This window comes from Trichosurus vulpecula, chromosome 3 (genome assembly GCF_011100635.1).
Source record: "Trichosurus vulpecula isolate mTriVul1 chromosome 3, mTriVul1.pri, whole genome shotgun sequence".
Classification (NCBI taxonomy): Eukaryota; Metazoa; Chordata; class Mammalia; order Diprotodontia; family Phalangeridae; genus Trichosurus; species Trichosurus vulpecula.
The window spans coordinates 162146947-162166498 of NC_050575.1; the positions used below are offsets into that span (position 1 = coordinate 162146947).

General features: G+C 43.3%; 1 protein-coding gene across 1 annotated transcript; it reads left to right on the forward strand.

Moving 5' to 3' along the window:
* Positions 1–1079: 1079 nt before the first annotated feature.
* ENDOG (endonuclease G) lies at positions 1080–17354 on the forward strand. Its single transcript, XM_036750861.1, has 3 exons — positions 1080–2148; positions 2847–2956; positions 13485–17354. Exons 1-3 carry the CDS (start codon positions 1651–1653, stop codon positions 13765–13767), a joined length of 891 nt encoding a protein of 296 aa, XP_036606756.1. The 5' UTR covers positions 1080–1650; the 3' UTR covers positions 13768–17354.
* Positions 17355–19552: the final 2198 nt, after the last annotated feature.

The window sequence follows — 19552 nt, forward strand, 5'->3', positions numbered from 1 at the left end:
GCTAAAACAGTTCTATAATGGGAGATGTTGTGATGAGATCAAAGAACTGCGAAAAAGGCTGGAAGCTTCAAAATTCTATGGAACATTAGACGCTGCAAACTTTGGGATAGTCTAATCCGCCCCGTCCACCCCTTTTAACAGATGTGGAAACCAAGGCTCAAAGGGGGGAAGTGAAACCTTCAGAACCAGTACACGGTGCCAGTTCCGGCCTAACACAACTGTTGGTTCTCCCTACTAGGAGAAATGACTGAAAATTAGGCAGGGCTAATAACTTTAATTTTTATCTCAGCGTCAGACATGCGACAGAACTTTCAACGATAAGAGTTTAGATTTTTTTAGATTGAAGGCAACAGTTTGAAAATACGTTACCGCTTTTTAGGATTCAGGCACCAGACTAGTGGGTCAGTAGGTGCTCTGTTACAAGAGCAGTGATAAAGAGTACCACAGTGCTAGTTACTCTGGGCTTGGCTCCATCCCCTTAGGGATGCTTTAGTAAACTGGTAAAATCCTGAGGCTCGGGAAGGCTGGAATTGGGAATGAAGGACTTTTCCTTTCTCTGAGAGACCAGTGTTGACAACCTTGTCTGTTTTTCCATCTGTACGATGCGATGCTACTGTGTTGGTGCTGCAGACCGGCTCTCATGAAGCTGGGAACAGTTGAGGGTACCCCACTCCGCAATGTGCTTTGTAGCATCGTAGGGAAAGGAGGTAGCACGAGGCAGGACCATTCCCAGAGGTGAGGAGCCAACCTTCCCTACCAGTGTGGAGGAAGAAGCGGACAAAACTTGGGGGGTGGGGCATCTCCCCAGAAATAGGAGTCTTAGAGGTCAAAGAAATGTAACCTGCAGAACCGTATAAATAAATACAGATTCTTAGATTCCACCTCAGACCCCAGGTCCCATCTAGATGTTCTGATGGGAATCAGGAGCTACCTTCCGCCCCACCAAGACGGTCTAATGACTTTAACTAGGAACCGGATCTGACCGGATCTGACTGGATCTTGGTTACAGCCCCCCACCCCCATATCCTATGTCCTTTACTCAACCTCCCAAATAGAGCGGCTGGACTGCTTTACCTGATAGGCTCCTTCTGCGCCTGCTCAAAGGCAGCGTGAAACCTCACATTTGTGTGTACCCTTTTGTTCTGTGGAGCTACTACGGCCAACTCGCAGCGGCCCACCAGCAGGTGCTTATTAAGCTTGGCATCTTCTGGCCTTGTCTCTACATTTGTAGACCTCCTGTCAAAAGGACCTAGGTGGGAGGGACCACTGTCCTGGAGGACCTTCGGTTCGCTGAGATGTTCGCCTGAGCCTGCAGCGCTGGGCTGTAACCACGCCCTGAGGCCGGAAATTAGAGCTCCCAGTCAAATACCTATAGGTAGCGGTTGACTAGACCCTAAACCTAATTCTTAAAAGGACAACAGCCGATGCTAGAGAAATATGGGGTCAGCCGTAAGCGGGAGCATGCTGGAACTTGCGGGCTGCTGAGCGGCTCTCTTGGGAGCGCAGCCGGTGGGAGCCTCGCTAAGCCCCTCGGGAGGCGGCGTCGTGGGCGGTGGCCCCTTTAAGAGCGACGTCTGGGGCACGGGTCAGGACGGCGAAGGTCGGACCGTTCTCCCAGCTGGGGTGGCTCGAGGGCGCCTTGCGGGAGACATGCAGGCTGGCCGCTGGCTGGTCCCGGGGCTGTCCCTGGCCCTCGGGGCCGGGCTGGGAGCGGGGGCCGTGGCCTGGTTGAACAGGAAAACCGGCCCGGGAGTGGGAGGGCTCTGGAGCCGGCTCCCTGTGCTGCCGGTGGCGGCGGCGGCGGGGCCCGTGGTGCCCGCGGGAGGCCCGGGCGAGCTCGCCAAGTACGGGCTGCCGGGGCTGGCGCAGCTCAAGAGCCGCGAGTCCTACGTGCTGTGCTACGACCCGCGCAGCCGGAGCGCCCTGTGGGTCATCGAGCAGCTGAAGCCCGAGCGGCTGCGGGGCCCCGGCGACCGCCAGACCTGCGGCTTCCAGGAGGACGACTCGGTGCACGTGTACCATCGGGCCACCAACGCCGACTACCGGGGCAGCGGCTTCGATCGCGGCCACTTGGCAGCAGCCGCCAACCACCGCTGGAGCCAGAAGGCCATGGACGACACCTTCTACCTGAGCAACGTGGCGCCGCAGGTCAGCGCCGAGAGCCCGGGACCCCGCGCCTACCCAGCTGGCCTTTTGTGCAACAGGGGAAACTGAGGCCCGGAGGATTGGGGAGGGGGCTTGTCCAGCGGCACCAGTTAGCAGTCAGGTCTGGAATCTAGACTAACCGTGTCTCGGCATACAGGTCGACCCCTTACCTCGGACCCTTATAGTGGGCCCATTTATCCTAAGGTTTGCCCCTTGGAGGAACGGAGGAGTCTGAGTATGCCCCAGTGTAGATGAATCCGGGATTGCTTTAGGATAGCACGTAGAGGTGGAAGGAACTCGCTTTAAGGCATCGTGGTTACACATGCAGATGTATGTTGCTAGGTGTGTGTCAGGCATTGTGCTAAACTCGAGGAATACCAAGAAGGGCAAACGTGCAAGCAGCTGCCTACAAACAAGCTATATTCGGGATAATACAGTATGTCAGCAAAATGTAAATATTTGCAATGGTGTTCCCAGTTTTACTCGGAGACTTTGTTCTGGTTTACCATTTTCTCCCCATAGATCTGAGTCTCTCATTCCCACAGCTCAATGCCAGGTAGTGCTTTCCCATGCCCGATCACATCTAGTGCCTAAGACTAGAAGAGGGGGGATGTGCCTGGTGTTTGAGCTCAGAAGAGAGGTCTGAAGTATATTGTAAAACGTTCTGACTTGGCTCCCTCTTTCTGTGCTTTCTCTTTTAGGTTCCCCACCTAAACCAGAACGCCTGGAACAATTTGGAAAAGTATTGTAGAAGCTTGACCCAAACTTATCACAATGTCTACGTCTGCACTGGACCTCTCTTCCTACCCAGGTGAGCTCCCTGGAGAAAGGAGGAGGGAGCTTCCTAGCCAGGGAAGCCAAGGGCTTGGTCTCAAGGAAGGGAGAGATCCTGATCCTTTGCATCTGGTTCCAGTCTAGGCCCCCCATCTCCTCCTTTCCATTAAACTCTCATGTCACCTTGGTACATCCAGCCATCAAGTGTGGGCCTGAGCTGGTCCACACCAGGGAGAGACAGAGAATTATAAATACTGTCCCCTGCCCTTGCTAAGTCTGCAGGTAGATACACTAGGGGTAATTTTCTGCTCAGTCCTGTAGAATGCCCAGATGGAGGGGCTGCTTGTAGGGAATGCCAGATTCTGCTGTGGGTGTGAACTTAGTCATATCATTTTCACCTTTTCACCCACACATACACAGATGGTCACACCCTCAATCATACCATTGCTCAGAAATGTTCCAAATCCAGGATCAAGAATTCAGAAGCTGCTCTATTGAATCATCACCTATCATCCCTCCCTTCTCTCTCTCTCTCTCTGATCTTCTACACTGTGAGTTCTAGTCCCTCAGTGTTCAGCCAAATCACTGCCGCCCCTGTTCTACCCTCATGTTCTTCCTTTCCCAGTCTTGACCCTGGAGTCAGGAGGACTTCTCTTTTGTGAGTTCTAATCCAGCCTCAGACACCTACTGTCTGTATGACCCTGGGCAAGTCTCTTAATCCTGTTTGCCTCGGTTTTCTCATCCTTAAAATGAGCTGGAGAAAGAAATAGCCCGGTGTCTTTGCCAAGAAAACCCCAAATGGAGTCATGAAGAGTCTGAAATGACCAAACAACAATCACAAAAGTTAACCAGTTGAACCTGATGCTGTTCTCTTGAATCCCTTGTCCCATATGATGCTCATGCCTTGCCACATCGCAGCCTGGTGTTACTTCCCCATCCACCTCCATGCTTACTCATTTGTTGCTGAACAGTACCTAAGGAGGTCACAGCTATTCTGAGCCCACTATGAATCTTTTATTGATTCTCAATTGGGCCCTCAAAACTTAAAGGCAATCCTTTTACTATTCCCTAATTGACAGTTGCATTCGCCACGGAAGTTGTTTCAAACCTTTTTGTACCCCTCCTCATTTATTCAATCTCGGTTCTGTCTTTTCCCCTTCTTTATATATTAAAATCCTTTGTCATCACTCTCCTTGATTGAAGTCTTTGATGAAGTGGTGCGTCTGGAAAAGACCAACTCTGATACTTTCACCTTTGATTCTTTTTCTTCCTGTCTCCTCCAGTAGCTTTTCCCCACCCTCATGCTTTCTGTCTGTAATCTTCAATCTCTTCCTATTTATTGGTTCCTTCTCTGTTGCCTACAAATGTACCAATGTCTCCCCCATCCTTAGGAATACCTTCCCTTGTCCCTACCATCCTCCCTCGAGCTGTCAGACTATTTATCTCCTCCCTTTCTCAGCCAGAGTCCCTTTAAAAAGCTGTCTACGCTTTTTCCATTTCCTCTTACTTTTTAACTCCTTGCGACCTCACCTTTCCTATGAAAACCCTCTCACCAAATTACTGATGATCTCTCTAGATTGCCAAATCAAGAGCTTTTTCTTGGTCCTGCTTCTTAAGTTCTCTGTGGCATTTGGCACTGTTGATCACTGTCTCCCCTGGGTTTTTGTGACTTAACTTTTCTGGTTTTTCTGCCTGTCGGTTCTGCTTCTCAGTCTCCTTTGCTAGGTCATCATCCATCATCAGAGTGTGGGACTAAGCCGGGTGTCTGTCCTGAGATGCCAAATACTTCTCCCTGTATCTTCCTTAGCTCTGTGGAGGGTACCACCATCCTTCCAGCCGCCCTGGTACCAAACTTCAAAGTCTTCTGAATTTTACCTCCACAAAATTTGAGGCGGCCAGGTGGCACAGTGGATGATCGAGTGTTGGACTTGGACTGAAATACCTGAGTTAAAACCCTGCGCCAGACATCTACTAGCTGCATGACCCTAGGCAGGTCACTTAAGCTCTCTTAGCCTCAATTTCCTCATCTGTAAAGTGGAGGTAATAATAACGCCTATTGCCAGGGAGGTTGTAAGCATCAAATGAGATAAGACACGTACAATATTTGTAAACTTTTAAAGCTCTACACATACGGCTACGCCTTTAGTTCGGGGTGTCAGCGCCTCTCACTTGGGTTATTTCAGTATCCTCCTAATCAGTCTCTTTGCCTGAAGTCTCCCTCCTCTGCAGTCTATCCTCCCCGTAGCTTCCAAAGTCATTTTCCTAAAGCCCACGTGTGACCTTGGCATGCCCTTCCTCCAAAGCCCCAGTCGCTCCGGTTGCCTTTAGTATTGTATTTAGCCTCTGTTTGACCTTCAAAACTCTTCATATCCTGGTTCCCTTGTATTTTTCCAGCCTTATTGCATTTTCCTCCTCTTCACGCATTCTGTGGTCCAACCAGACTGGCTGAGTGGCTTTCCATTGCCCTTCCCCAGGCTTTTGCACAGGCTTTCACTGTCCCACATACCTGGAATTCACTCTTCCCCTCTCCTGCCTTGTACAATCCCTAGTTTCCTTCAAAGCTCAGTTTAAGCACCGTCTTCCTTGTGAGGTCTTTCTTGACTCCCCATCTGTTTACTTTGTCGACATTTAACCACTTTGTGGAGTGCCTGGAGTGTTCCCTGAAAAGGATGGCCACCATTTTGCTCCAATTTGGAGCCTTTATGGGGGCTAGGAGGAACTTTTGGGGAAAATACATTCTTCTTACTCACCTCCTGAGCCCCAGTTTGCTTCCCATCTGTACAAAATCAGTTTTCACAATAAGGATATCCTTCACTCTTTTTTAAACATTTATTATCTTTCCGTCTCACTGCTCCCCTTCCCCTGCCCCTGCCCAATATTGAACCAAAAGAAAAGAAAAGAAAAAACCCTTCTAACAGATTTGGATAGTCTAGCCTAATAAATTCTGACATTGGCCATGTCCAAAAGATGTACATCTGAATCTACATTTTTCAGTCCATCGCCTCTATGGCAAGAAGTAGGTGGCATGTTTCATCTTAAGTCCTCGAGCTGGGGCTTATCATTGCATTGATCAGAATTCTAAAGTCATTCAATTTGGTTTTTCTTCATAACCTTGTTGTCATTGTATAAACTGGGTCTATGTCAATTTATAGATCTTACCAATTTCCTCCGAAACCAATAAGGTGATATTCTATGACATTCGTAATCCACATCTTATTTAGCCATTCTCCAATAAGTGGGCATGCTCTTAATTTTCCACTTTGGGTTACTTTGAAGAAATTGGCTATGAATATTTTTGAACATAGGAATCCTTTATCTCTTTCTTTGATCTCTGAGGGAATGTAGGCCTAGTAGTGGTACAGTAGTTTTGTTTAGCACATTTTAGTAACTTTTGGGGCATAGCTACATAATTGATTTTCAGAATGGCTACACCAATTCCCAGCCTTATCAACAGTGTATATCAGTGCGTGTGTATTCCAGCAGCCCTGCCAACCGTTGTCATTTTCCTTTTTTGTTATCTCCGTCAATCTCATGGGTTTGAGAGGGAGCCCCAAAGTTGCTTTAATTTGCCTTTCTTATAGTGATTTTGAGCATTTTCTTCATAAGGTTGTTGAAATGTTCTTTGAAAATTGTATATTTTTATTATTTGACCATTTATCTATTGGGGAAGGGCTCTTAGTCTTATAAATTTGAACCAGTTCTTTATGTGTCTTAGATGTGAAACCTTTATCATAGGAAACTTACTGTAAAGATTTTTTTTCCAGTTACCTATTAGCCTTCGAATTTTAGTTGATTTAGATTTATTTGTGCAAAAATTTTTCAATTTTATATAATAAAAATTGTTTATTTTATCTCTTGTGATCCACTCTGTCTCTTGTTTGGTCATGAACTTTCCCTTATTAATAGATTTGGTAGGTAATTTCTTCTTTGCTCCTTTAATTTGCTCATGATGTATCCCTTTATATTTAAGTCATATAACATGTTGGTCTATATTTTGGCCACACTGCTTTCTAGTTTTCCTAGACAAGTCTTTGTCAAATAGTGAGGTCTTTTCTTGGTAACTGGGTTCTTTGTGTTTAGTGAACACTTCACTTCTTTGTTCATTTGTTTCAGTATGTTGTATACCTAATCTGTTCCACTGATTGCACCTCCTCTTTTTTTTGTAATGAGTACCAAATGATTTTAATGATTATTGCTTTGAGATTTGATGCTGAGGTCCTCCTCTCTCCCCCTTTTTTTTTTTCATTATCGTCCTTGAGGTTCTTGATAGTTGGTTCTTTTATTTTAATTTTTTAATTTTTTTCTAGCTCTATAAAGAATCCTTTAGTAATTTAATTGCCATGGTACTGAATAAATTAATTTAGGTTAATGTTGTCATTTTATTATATCGACCTGTTCTACCCATGAGTAATGAATATTTCTCCAGTTATTTAGGTTTGTCTTTATTTCTGCAAATAATGTTTTATAGTTGGATTCATATAGTTCTTGGGAGTATCTGGTAGACAGACTTCAGATATTTTTATACCTTCTGTAGGTTTTTGAATGCAGTTCTCTTTCTAGCTCTTCTTGCTAGGTTGTTGGGTTTTTTTTTTTTTTTGGTATTATATAGGAGTAATGCTGATTTTTATGGATTTATTTTTATATTTTTCAACTTGGCTGAATTTATCATTTTAATTAATTTCATTTGAATTTTTAGGGTTTGCTGAGTAAATCATCATGTCATCTACAAAAAGTGATGGTTTTGTTTTCCTCTTTGCCTGTGTTTACTCCTTTGATTTCTTTCTTGACTTCTTGCTATAGCTAGCATTTCTAGGATTACATTAAATTGTAGTGGTGGTAATGGGCATCCTTGCTTTACTCTTGATCTTATTGGAGGCCTCCCTCACTTAAATCCAATTCACTTGCAAGTTATGACATCTCCCTCTTGATGTCACGGTCTTCTTAGAGAATGAAGGGCAAACCACAACATTGGAAAGACCTCTAACTTTTCTCCATTACATAGAATGTTTGTTCTTGGTTTTAGATAGATGATATTTACCATATTAAGAAAAGGTCTATTTTATTCCTGTACTTTCCAGCATTTTTAATGGAAACAGGCAGTGAATTTTATCAAAAGCCTTTTTGGTATCTATTGATGTAATCAACCACATGGTTTTTATTATATTATTAAAATACATTGTTTATAATTATTTGTAATCTTCCTTATGCTGAAACAACCCTGTATTCCTGGTATAAACGCAATGTGGGTCATAGTATGTAATATTTTTAATACGGTATTTTAACCTGTTTGCTAATATTTGACTTGAAATTTTTGCATCCCTGTTCATTAGGGATGTTGGTCTGTGGTTTTGTTGTTGTTGTTGTCATTTGTTTGTTTTACCCCCTCTGCTTTGTCTCTCTCTGATTTAGAAGATAATATTTGTATCACAGAAAGATATCGAAAAATTCCTTTCATAACCGTTCTTTAAATGTTTGTTAGAGTTCACTTAAAAATCCATCTGATACTGAATTTTTTTTCTTTGAGAATTCTTTTATGGCTTATACAATTTCTTTTTCTGATGTTTGAGTTACTTGATATTATCAGTTTTCTTAGCTTGCAGTTGGGCAGAATAGTTTCTGATAATTCCCTTGATTTCCTATTCAGCTGTGAAATTTCCCTTTTCATTTTTGATTTAAAAAAAAATTGATTTCCCTTTCTCCTTTTTACATTAGATTAGCTATAAACAAAAACCAAAGTGCTAGTCTTGTTTATCAATTCAGTATTTTTTAATTTTAAACTTTATTAAGCATTTCCTTGATTTTTATGATTTCTACTTTTTTAATGAGTTGGAGGGAGTTGATATGTTCTGCCTCAAGGTTTTTAGATTTGTGCCCAGTTCATTTATTCTTTCTTTCGTTGATGAATGTATTTAGAGATATAAATTTTCCTCTAAGGAATGCTTTAGCTGCATTCTGTGAGTTTTGATATGTTGTCTGTTATGATTTTCTGTGAAATTTTCTATTATTTCTCTAATTTGTTCTTTGACCTATCAGTATTTAGAATTCTGTTAGTCTTCAATTAATTTTTCTTTCTTCAAAGACGTTGTTTAATATAATTCTTATTGCATTGTGATCAACAAATGATATTTAGTATTCCCACTTTATGCGGACCTTTATGTTTTAAGCATGTTTCCTGTAAACAGTTTATTCTTGGATTCTGTTTTTCAATCCATTCTGCCATCTTCCATTTTAATTTTGTTTGATAGTTTATTTTTGGTATTCATCCTTCATTTTATGCCTTTTGGAATATCATTCCTAGTTCTCCTCTTTATTATGACAACTGCCAGCTCTTTTGTGAGCCTTACTGTGTCTTCTTCATGCTTTAATACTGCCTTTTTTGCTATTACAGTATTTTTTTTTCTGACTTGGAAACCTCTGGGTTTTGGCTATGATATTCCTGGGAGTTTTCATTTTATTGTTTCTTTGAGAAAATAACTGGTAGATTCTCTTTATTTTTATTTTCCCCCTCGTATCCTAAAAGTTCTAAGGCGTTTTCATTTATAATTCCTTGAAATATGGCACTTTTTTTTCTTTTGAGGGGGATCATGATTTTCGGATAGTCTGATAATTCTTAGATTATCTTCTCTTGACCCTTTTTCCAGGTCATTTTAAAAAATATTGTATATTCTTTTCTTCAGTCTTTTGATTTTGTTTTCATATTTCTTATTGTCTTATTGAGTAATTATTTTATGTTTGACCCATTCTAATTTTCAGGGCATTCAATTCTTTCTTGGGCAGAATTTCTTATTGATTCTCTTTGCCATTATTTCTTCACTAGCTATTTTATTTTGTTTTATTCATATCTTTGTTTCATTTCTTCCACATATAATCCTTGTGTATAGAACATTTTTTTTCTTTGAGATTCTGCCTGGCTTTTTGGGCGGTTGCTTTCTTCCTTGGGATTTGCCCCCAGGTTATCTCTCTTTTGAAAGTATTTCCTCATAGTGTTTGGTGCTTTTCTTGATTTGTTCATCACAGCAGCCTCAATGTCTAGATTGGGGGACCTGTACTTGGGTCAGGTTTTGCTCCTGTACTCTTGAGTTTTGCAGGGCCCTTCTGCCCCTTTCTCTTCCTTCAGGGCATGACTTCTGCCCCACAGGGCTACCTTCTGAGCTGGACTTTGCTTGAGGTGCCTCCCCCTGAGGGAGGGCTTCCCCCTTCTCTCTCTGTCTCTCTCTCTCTCTGTCTCTCTGTCTCTCTGTCTCTGTCTCTCACCTCCCCCCCCCCACCCCCTTTCACTCTCTCCCTCTTTCTCCCACTTTCTCCCTCTCCCTCACCCTCACCTTCACTTGTGTCTACTTCAGGGTTTCTATAGAATTTGTGGGCTGGCTAAAGGACTCTCCAGGTGATTCTCCTTATTCCTCTTTAAAATGATGCATTTTTCAAGCTTTAATAGGAGTATGTGAAGGGGATCTGAGTTCTGTAGATGCTAACATGCCACCATTTCACAATATTTCTACACATTAACTCTGTTTAAACAATGAGGCAAACGCAACATACATCGGTTCACCTGGGTCACATTCTCCTATCACTGTCCAGTATCTGAGGGGAAGAGTGGGTACATACATACAGAAACCAAGTAGAGAGACTTGAGTGAATACAACCTATGTGCTTGGGTGGCTCACAACCCAGAATTGTAGGTCTTTACGTCCTTGGCCCCTTTATGAACAGTATGCACTAAATGAAGCCAGTTCTCTGCTATATTTGCACCTTCTGACCCTCGTGGTTCTGCTGGGCAAATCCAATTCTCCTTAACTCTCACACTGACGAAACAGTGGCAAGCCCTCTTAACTCACAATTGCCTTTAAAAGGGCTCTGGGGTGGTGTTACTGCAAATGATAAGCAGCTCCCTTCATTTAAGCCAGAGAAGTGCCAAGCTCTTCTGGCTAGTTCTCTCAGCAATGCAAACAAGCCCACCCAGCTCTTCTCTTCTGATCTGTTTCAACTTCTGCCTTCTTGGCTATTGTAGCTGCAAAGCAAATCTTTCCCTTCAGCTTTTCTCTCTCAAGCCAAAAGGGAGCAGCTAAGAACATTCCCTTCTCTCCTCACAGAAGGCCCCCCTGCTTTGACTGCAAAGCAGCGCTTCTTTTCTAGTTATCAGGCTCCCAAGTACAGTGGCTGAAGCCTTCCTTTCAGCTGACTGTTCTTGCTAGATCTTCTCACGTTCTAGATCTGAGCCTCTTACTGCTCCATGGTGAGTCTTTCCCTTATGAGGTAAAACTCACAAAATCCACCTTTGTCCTAGTTTTGACACGAACAGCCCAGTTTCTTCAAACAGTTGTTTGTCACTTTGTGAGTTTTAACTTTGCAAGCTCTAAAAACAGTTACATGCAAAATGGCCAATGGCGTCTGTCCTCAAAGAGGTCCTTCCAGTTCCCTGTCTGGTCCTCCTGTGCCTCTCCTCATATTTAATGGAGTGACAGCTGCTTTACACATGGATTTTAAAGGTTTTTTAAGCACCGAATGTTTTTTTCTGCCTCTTTCAGTAACCACATTGTTTTATCACTGAAAGGGTCTATTCTTTATGTCCTTGACATTTTGATTTTAATAGTTTTTCTTTTCATAATAGCTCATTTTCTGCCACTTTCAACAACCAAGTGAATCACATGAAAAAGGGACTACCTGATTTTGTATTTATTTATATTTGTACATATCGTCTCCCTCAATAGACTGTAAGCTTCTTGAGGGCAGAGACTGTTTTGACTTTTGTCTTTGTATTCTCTGTGATTGGCCTAGTGGCTAGCACATAGTAGGTGCTTAATAAATGCTTATCTATTGATCACTCAATTGCCATCACCCTGCTTCAGTTTTCTTGTCTATAAAATAAGGGAATATTACTAGATGGTAATACTTGAGAGCAGACAGTATGGGAAGAGAAGCAGTTAAGAGAAGACAGTAGAACCAAGATGGATAGAGTACCAGGAAGCAGTACAGAAAGCTTCCCTTCATTCCCCAAAACCCACCACTACCATCACCACAAAAATTCCCTCCAAGAATCTTAAACCTGTACCAGTCTGAATCCTGGTGGAAAAACCCAAGAAAAAGTCATGGCAAGTAATTTTTCCAGTCCAGGTTAACATAAGAAGAGAAACTGAGAGGTGTGAGGACACAGCAAATGGTCTGGCCAGGAATGTGAGTCTTTGAGGAGCACTCCAGCATAGGGAGAAGCTGTGAACCAGAGCAAGAGAAGGAGTGGGGAACCTGCGGCCTCAAGGCCACATGTGGCCTTCTAGGTCCTCAGGTGTGGTCTTTTGACTGAGTCCAAGTTTTACAGAACAGATCCTTTTGTTAAGGGGATTTATTCTGTGAAGTTTAGATTCAGTCAAAGGGCCACACTTAAGGACCTAGAGGATCAAATATGGCCTCGAGGCTGCAGGTTCCCTACCCCGTCCTAGACTCTTACCAGAGTATTGAATGCCAGGTGCAGGAATAGGTGCCAGTTGGAAACTTTGTTGGTTACCCAGTTCACCGAATCACAGATTTAGGACAGACTGATATTGGGAACTGATTCCAGGGTAGGGAGCACCCATGAGTTCTGATGCAGCTCAGATCCTAGGATCAGAGTGGAGTTTCATTTCTAGCTTCTGGCACTGTCTGAAAACTGCAGAGGCATAACCAGGGCAGAAAATCTCAGACCAAAGGGAAACCTGCAGTTCTGTCTCTTTAAATCCATAGAGCTTTCCAGGTAGATGAGAGTGACTGAGTGTAGCAGCAATTTATACCTACTCCCACCCAAATCCAGATTGGGAACTTGCAGACCTCAGCACTGCAAGGGGGAGGAGGAGGAGAGTTGGGGACGGAGGAAGCAATCGGACTTTGTCCTGGATCAGACAATTTTGGGAGCACTGAAAGCTTGTAGGGTCCTCAACCTGAGCTGCCCCTAAGATTCTGAAATAACACAACACTCACCAGCCTGAGAAAGCTGTAATAGGATCAGCCCAGACTTTCCCTCTAGAAGTACAGCATACGGCCCCCCACATTCTCTGCTTCCCAGTGACGCTGGCCTCCCTGTTCCTCACACAAGACATTCCATCTCCTCATTCTACTAGCTTTCACTGCCTGGCCGCCCCCCCACCCCCACCCCCCTGGGGTGGAATCTCTCTCCCTCCTCATCTCTTTCTCCTGGCCTCCCTGATTTCCTTCAAGTTTCAGTTAAAACCTTACTTTCTGCAAGAAGCTTTTCCCAGCTCTCTTTTATCTTGGTACCTGCCCTCTGAAATTATCTCCAATTTACTCTGTGTGTGTGTGTGTGTGTGTAGATCTTGTTTGTACATAGTTGTTTGCATGTTGTCTTATCCGTTAGACTGTGAGCTCCCTGAGGGCAGGGACTGTCTTTTGCCCTCTTTTGTGTCCCCAGTGTACAGTGCCCAGCACACAGTAAAGATTTGATTAATGCTTGTTGACTTAACTAGACTGTAAGCTTTGAGGGCAGGGACCTGGGCCTACTGAGGACATTGTTGTAACACATAATGAACTTCTATTGATCTTGGTATGTCGCTTTTCTCTGTCTTTTCTGCTCTGTCTAGGAGGGAAGCTGATGGGAAGATGTATGTGAAGTACCAGGTGATTGGCAAGAACAATGTAGCGGTACCCACCCACTTCTTCAAGGTGCTGATCCTGGAGGCTCCTGGGGGGCAGATCGAGCTCCGTTCCTACGTGATGCCCAATGCACCTGTAGATGAGCATATCCCACTGGAGCGCTTCCTGGTTCCCATTGAAAGCATAGAGCGGGCCTCTGGGCTGCTCTTTGTGCCCAACATTCTCACACGGACAAACAACCTGAAGGCCATTGCCCCTGGCACTAAGTGAAGGCAATGAGGGGCAGGGCAAATGGACCTGGGCAGGGACAGAACAAGGGGCAGTTCAGTGCAGTGAATAGAGAATTGGACAAGGCAGCTCTGCTGCTTATCACCTCTGTGACTTTGAGGAAATCGTTTCCCTATCTGTAAAATGTCAGAATTCGTAGGGTTGGTAGATACTCGAACCTTCCCTTTTTATTCGTGGGCATCTTTGGGGGCGAGAGGTTACCCTCTTGGCTAGAAGTCTGCCCCTACCCCTGAGTATGTAGGCTTGTCCTTGGTCCTGCTTCTGGGGTACAGATCAGGCTGAGGCATTTCAGCTCTGTTGGGGGAGGTCCGTCTTCCCTAGAACTGTTTTAGGAGGTTCTTCGGCACCTAATATTATGGCGAGGAAGTGTCAGTACCTGTGATTTGTATTTTGTTGAACCTACCTTTAATAAGCTAGAGGGGCAGTCCACTCACCCCTTGAAGTAGAGTTTCATCTTTGTACTAAAGAATGGGTTTGCTGCTGCCCTTTGGTTGTGATTTGTGGCCTACTAGACATGGAGGGTGGGCATACACTTAGGTAGGAGAGGATCAGGAAATCACAAAGATTCTACAGCTTGCTGGAGTCAGCCAGTGCCATAGGGCACCTTCATCACACCTATAAAGACTGCTGTTTCCATCCCCACTGCCTACTACCTGTAGGTCTTTTGGCAAAGTTATTTTGCCTTTTGGGGCTTCATTTTCCCATCTGAAATGAGGGAGTTGGTAAGATGTTAAAAAGAAATACAAAAAACTACAATGTTCAAGGATGCATTGTGGTAAAAATTATATTTCTCTAATCTATGGCTTCAATGACAGACCAAATTACTAAGAGGATACTTTATGTAATTAGAATGACAATTTATGTGAAGGATATTTATTGCCAAGGGATTACTTTATAGTTGGGCAAAGTAATATAATTCATCTTGGAATAAAAGGTCAAGAGTATCTGGGAAAGAATGAAAAAAGTAGGAACGAAGTCAATTTGGTATTGTCAGATCTCAAATTATTAAAGTAGCAATGAACAAATTTGTTTAGCATGGGGTAAAAAATAGAAAATCTTATCAGTTGAATATGCTAGCTGAGCAAGACTTAGGAAAACCATACTGCCCTTCAGCCTTTGATAAACAAAGAACACAAGGTACCGGGGAAAAATCTGGGAACACTGGTTAGTAATTAGGTAGCAAATAGGTTTAGACCTGCCTGTTACACCATAGGCCACAATACCAAGTAGGTGAATTGGTTAAATAAAAAAGGGGAGAAAGAAAAGTAATCCTCCTAACTCTTAGTAAAGGATGAATTTGTAGCCATCTGTGATGTAGATAATACTATAAAAGATAAAATAGACTACTTTGAAGAGCATTTGTAGAGTTTGTAAAAGTCTGAAATGCAATCTACTAAGAACTTCTACAATATGATTAAAAGCCATTCTACAATAGATAAATGATCTCCCTTTTTTTAGACCATTCCCAGAATTCTCAAACCATTCCCAGAATCATTTTTGGGAACCTTCATCAGACCTAGTTCATTAGCATTGAAGTATCCCCAGTATTTTATAGAAGTACATCATCCTGTCCAGAATTTGCACAGTCTGAAAGACCTCTGAATGCTTAGATCCAGCTACCATTTGTTTGAAGGATTTCAGAATAAGAATAAGATGTGTTTGTGCTTGGTGAATAATTATCAGGCCCAGCGAGATAAAAACATTAAGCACCGTGCCCCCCCCACCCAAGAGGCAGTTCAGACTTCTGCTTGAACACTTCCTGTGATGAAGGACTTGCTACAGTATGACAAGTGATTTTACTTGTTTTTATATAAAAAGGATTGTATATGACCATTTCAGGTTTGAATAGTTCTAAATGTTAGTTAAATTGATCTGAAATCTGCCTCTCTTTAATAATTTCCCACCATTGGTTCTAGTTGTGCTTTCTTAAGCTACACAGAACAGTATAGCTTTGTTCTTAAGGCCCTCCAGATAAAAACCTCTTCGAGGTTAAGCAACCTAATTCCTTCAGCTTGTGGTATTGAGTTTTCTCAGCGTGCTGTTCTTCATCTTATAGACAAACTCCAGTTTGTCAAGTGTCCCTTTTAAAATACGAGAACCAGGGAATAGTGAGGATGGAGTAACTGGGACTTTTTAGAAGTTTGGCAGCATAGAAAAGACTGAGTCTCACACCTAAGTTAGCAGAAATGATTAGTTTAAACAGGAAGCTAGTAATTGGCAGGTTTCATCCACCCCATACCCAGGAGTAGCCCCATGAAGTCTCTTCCATGGTAGGGGGAGTGGGAGGTTTGGAATTGGAGTATGGTATCTCCTACTGAATCTGTCTTAAAAATTGATTTCAGGGGAAGTCAAATAAGTATTTGAGGACCATGGGGAGATTTTATAAGGACTGCTGGTTATGCCTGACAGAAATGTGTTATTTTTGAGTCTCTTAACTCCAAGATAGGTTATGTAACACTTACAAGGAGACCCTGATTTAAGCAATTAGAAGCATGAGAATGCAGGAAAAGGAAGAAAGGATAGGTGATGACCAGATGAATATAAAAGCAGGAAAAGAGACTGACTGAACAGGAGAGTGGCTGACTGATCAAAGCTTCCAGGCAGGGCCTGCAGCTGTTTTATTGGTGGAGAAACAGTGCTATGTTGAGAGCTGATTGTCTGGAGAAAGACAAGATTGCCCTGTAACTCCTTTTAGCCTAAGAATTAGAAAACTTTTCAGGGGTTTGCCTGGGTTGTTAGTCCAGCGGTGGGGAACCTGTGGCCTTGAGGCTGCACTTGAGGACCTAGAGGGCCATGTGTGGCCTCGAGGCTGCAGGTTTGCCACCCTTGTCCTAATCATTCCTCTCAGGTTTTGGGGGGAGGGAATAGAGGGACAAAGACAAGCTTTGCATCTCCTTTGCTGTGAGATGTGCCTTTTTGTTAAGAGCTAATCAGATAAAACAGGATCCCCTACTATTTGAAGAGCTGGGTGGAGAAAGCTGTATGGCCCTCTCACTATCTACACAGCTTGAGAGGGGAAATTTACTTAGAACAGATCTATCAGAGCTTTGCAGCTTTATGGCCTTAGAGAACTGCTTTTGTCTGAAAGAATGTGACGCTTTCTTAGCGCCTGTCAAGTAAGGCTGTTAATGCTTGAAGAGCTTGTCACTGTTTCTGTGGCTGGGCAGAGCAGAGAAGCAGCTTTGATGAGCAAGAGACCTGTGAGCACCTGAATGGGTGCAGGTAGCTGGCAAGTAATTTTACCCTGCTGCTGCAGAGAGCACCTTCTCTAAAGAGACTGTCCTAAGCACATAGGTCTCCCTACTCATATGCCTCCCTGCTCAAGTTTTTGGAAGTATGTATGTGCTCACTCTCTCCCACTAGCACTATGCATTAGTGGGAAAGTGTGGCCCAAGTTTATGGGTGGGCTGCTACATTACAATTACTTCTGCTCCTGCTTTTATTGAGTACTATTGATTATCTTGCTTTCTATTGAGTCATGATTATGCATGCTTTTGCCTTCCATTGAATACAATTTCTGATTATTCTTGCTTTTGCCTTGTTATATAGTAAAAGTTTTATCTTTAAGAGGTAGTGGTATCATGGTATTTGATTTTGTTTAAATTGTAAACTCACTGGTTCCAGGCTCAGGAGCTACAGTGGAATATATCCCCCAACACATGAACTAGGGCTGTCCCTAACATTCTGAGAATCCAAGTAGTCACTGCCCATGGTTACAGCTGCCTTCTGGTGATACAACCTGTTGAACTGAGTTCAGGTGGAGTGAGAGAACCTAGAGAGAATTGAGGGGATCAGTGCCATTCCCAGGATTTATTGGGGTGCCCTTTGTTTTGGCAGGGATCCAGGACTTACTGGATACCCTAGTGTCAAGGAAATCCCCTAGAGAAATATGTGAATATTTTTAGGGGGCAGTTGTTCAGCATCTTACTTTATAAAGGAACCATTTATGGGTTACTTATAGGAGTATGAATTTTTTTCCTTTTTTTATGAATTATTTTTAGTTTACATTTGCTTTTATGAGATTTTGAATTCTAAATTTTTCCCTCCTCCCTCCACTCTCCCCTCCCCAAGACAGCATGCAGTCTGATATAGGCTGTACATGTATGATCATATTAAGCATTTTCACATTAGTCATGTTGTGAAAAAAGAACCAGAACAAAAGGGAAAAACCACGAGAAAGAAAAAACAAAAAACAACGAAGGGAAGAAAATAGTCTGCTTTGATCTGCACTTGGACTCCAGTTTTTTCACTGTGATAGCATTTTCCATCATGAGTCTTTTGCAGTTGTCTTAGATCATTGCTCAGAAGAGCAAAGTCTATCAAAGTCAGTCATCCCAGTGTTGCTGTTACTGTGTACAGTGTTCTGGTTCTGCTCACTTCACTCAGCATCAGTTCAAGTCTTTCTAGGTTTTTCTGAAGTCTGCCTGCTCATCATTTCTTTTTTTTGCAGGGGAAGGGGGAGGCAGGGCAATTGGGGTTAAGCGACTTGCCCAAGGTCACACAGCTAGCTTGACACAGTGTCAAGTGTCTCAGGCTGGATTTGAACTCAGGTCCTCCTGACTCCAGGGCCAGTGCTGTACTCACTGCACCACCTAGCTGCCCCCTGCTCATCATTCCTTATGGAACAGTAGTATTCCATTACATTCTTATACCCTAACTTATTTAGTCATTGCCCAATTAGTGGAGATCCCCTCAATTTCCAGTTCTTTGCCACCACAAAAAGAGCTGCTATAAACATTTTTGAGCATATGGGTCCTTGTCCCTTTCTTATGATAGGATCATGAATTTAAGGCCGGAAGGGATCTTAGAGGTGAGTCTAACACTCACTCGTTTTACACATAAACTGAGGCAGAGTTTGAGTTGCCCAGGGTCACACATTCAGTGTACAGATTTCCCTGACTTCAAGTTTTGTACCCTATCTACCACATCATGCTACCTCTCATGGACATGAACGAAAGTTGCTCAGGATAAGAAGGCATGGATTGGTTGTAACTTGTACCAAGGGAGAACACCTACATCGGGAGATCACAAATCCACTGAAATATACCTTCCCATAGCTAATCTTTCCCCCTACTCTAGAACCAGCTCTCCTTCCCCGCTCTCATCCCTTGCTCCTTTAAATGTTCCCTCTCCATCATCTTCAATCTCTTCTCTCACTAGTAATTCTTTCCCTTTGGCCTAAAAAATTTTGCCTCATTGTCTTTTAAACAGCTAGAAAATTCCCTTCCCTGGAATGCCTGGATTCTTTTGGCTTCTGTCCCTTGCCCCCTTATCCTGCACCTTTCCTGAAATACATGATCTACCTCAATTTTCTCCCTTGTTTAATTCCCTGCAATCTAGCTTCTGTCCCCAATGTTTGCTTGAACCTGTCCCTCCAAAACCACAGATGACTGACATGAAGGGCCCCCTCTTAAGTTTAAAGAAAGTCTGCTTTAGTTTGGAGGGAATCTGTTACAGAGTTAATAAGAAACAGCCTGAGGACAGGCTAAGGGTAGCAACAGGGATGGGAGCAGTGGTTTCTCCTCTCTGCTAAAAGGCTTCAACATCTTCAGTCTCCAGGAAACTGGTCTGGGATACTGGTAGCTTGCTTGGGACAGGATACGAAATGCTCATCCTTCTGGTCATTCGGTCTAGATAGAAGACATCCAAATGGAGCTATGTGTAAGAGGCCTAGTGCTGCTGCCTTATGGTCATGTCTGGAAACAGCCAATTTCACGGGGGCAGGACGAGCACACCTGTGCGGCCATCTTCTGGTCCTAGAGGGCTT

What these genes read in the sequence shown, in the direction of transcription:
- ENDOG (XM_036750861.1), top strand. Translation starts at nt 1,651, where the DNA reads ATGCAGGCTGGCCGCTGGCTGGTCCCGGGGCTGTCCCTGGCCCTCGGG. An exon ending in TGAGCAACGTGGCGCCGCAG is followed by an intron (nt 2,149 to 2,846) that starts GTCAGCGCCGAG and finishes TTTCTCTTTTAG; the next exon opens with GTTCCCCACCTAAACCAGAA. An exon ending in GGACCTCTCTTCCTACCCAG is followed by an intron (nt 2,957 to 13,484) that starts GTGAGCTCCCTG and finishes TGCTCTGTCTAG; the next exon opens with GAGGGAAGCTGATGGGAAGA.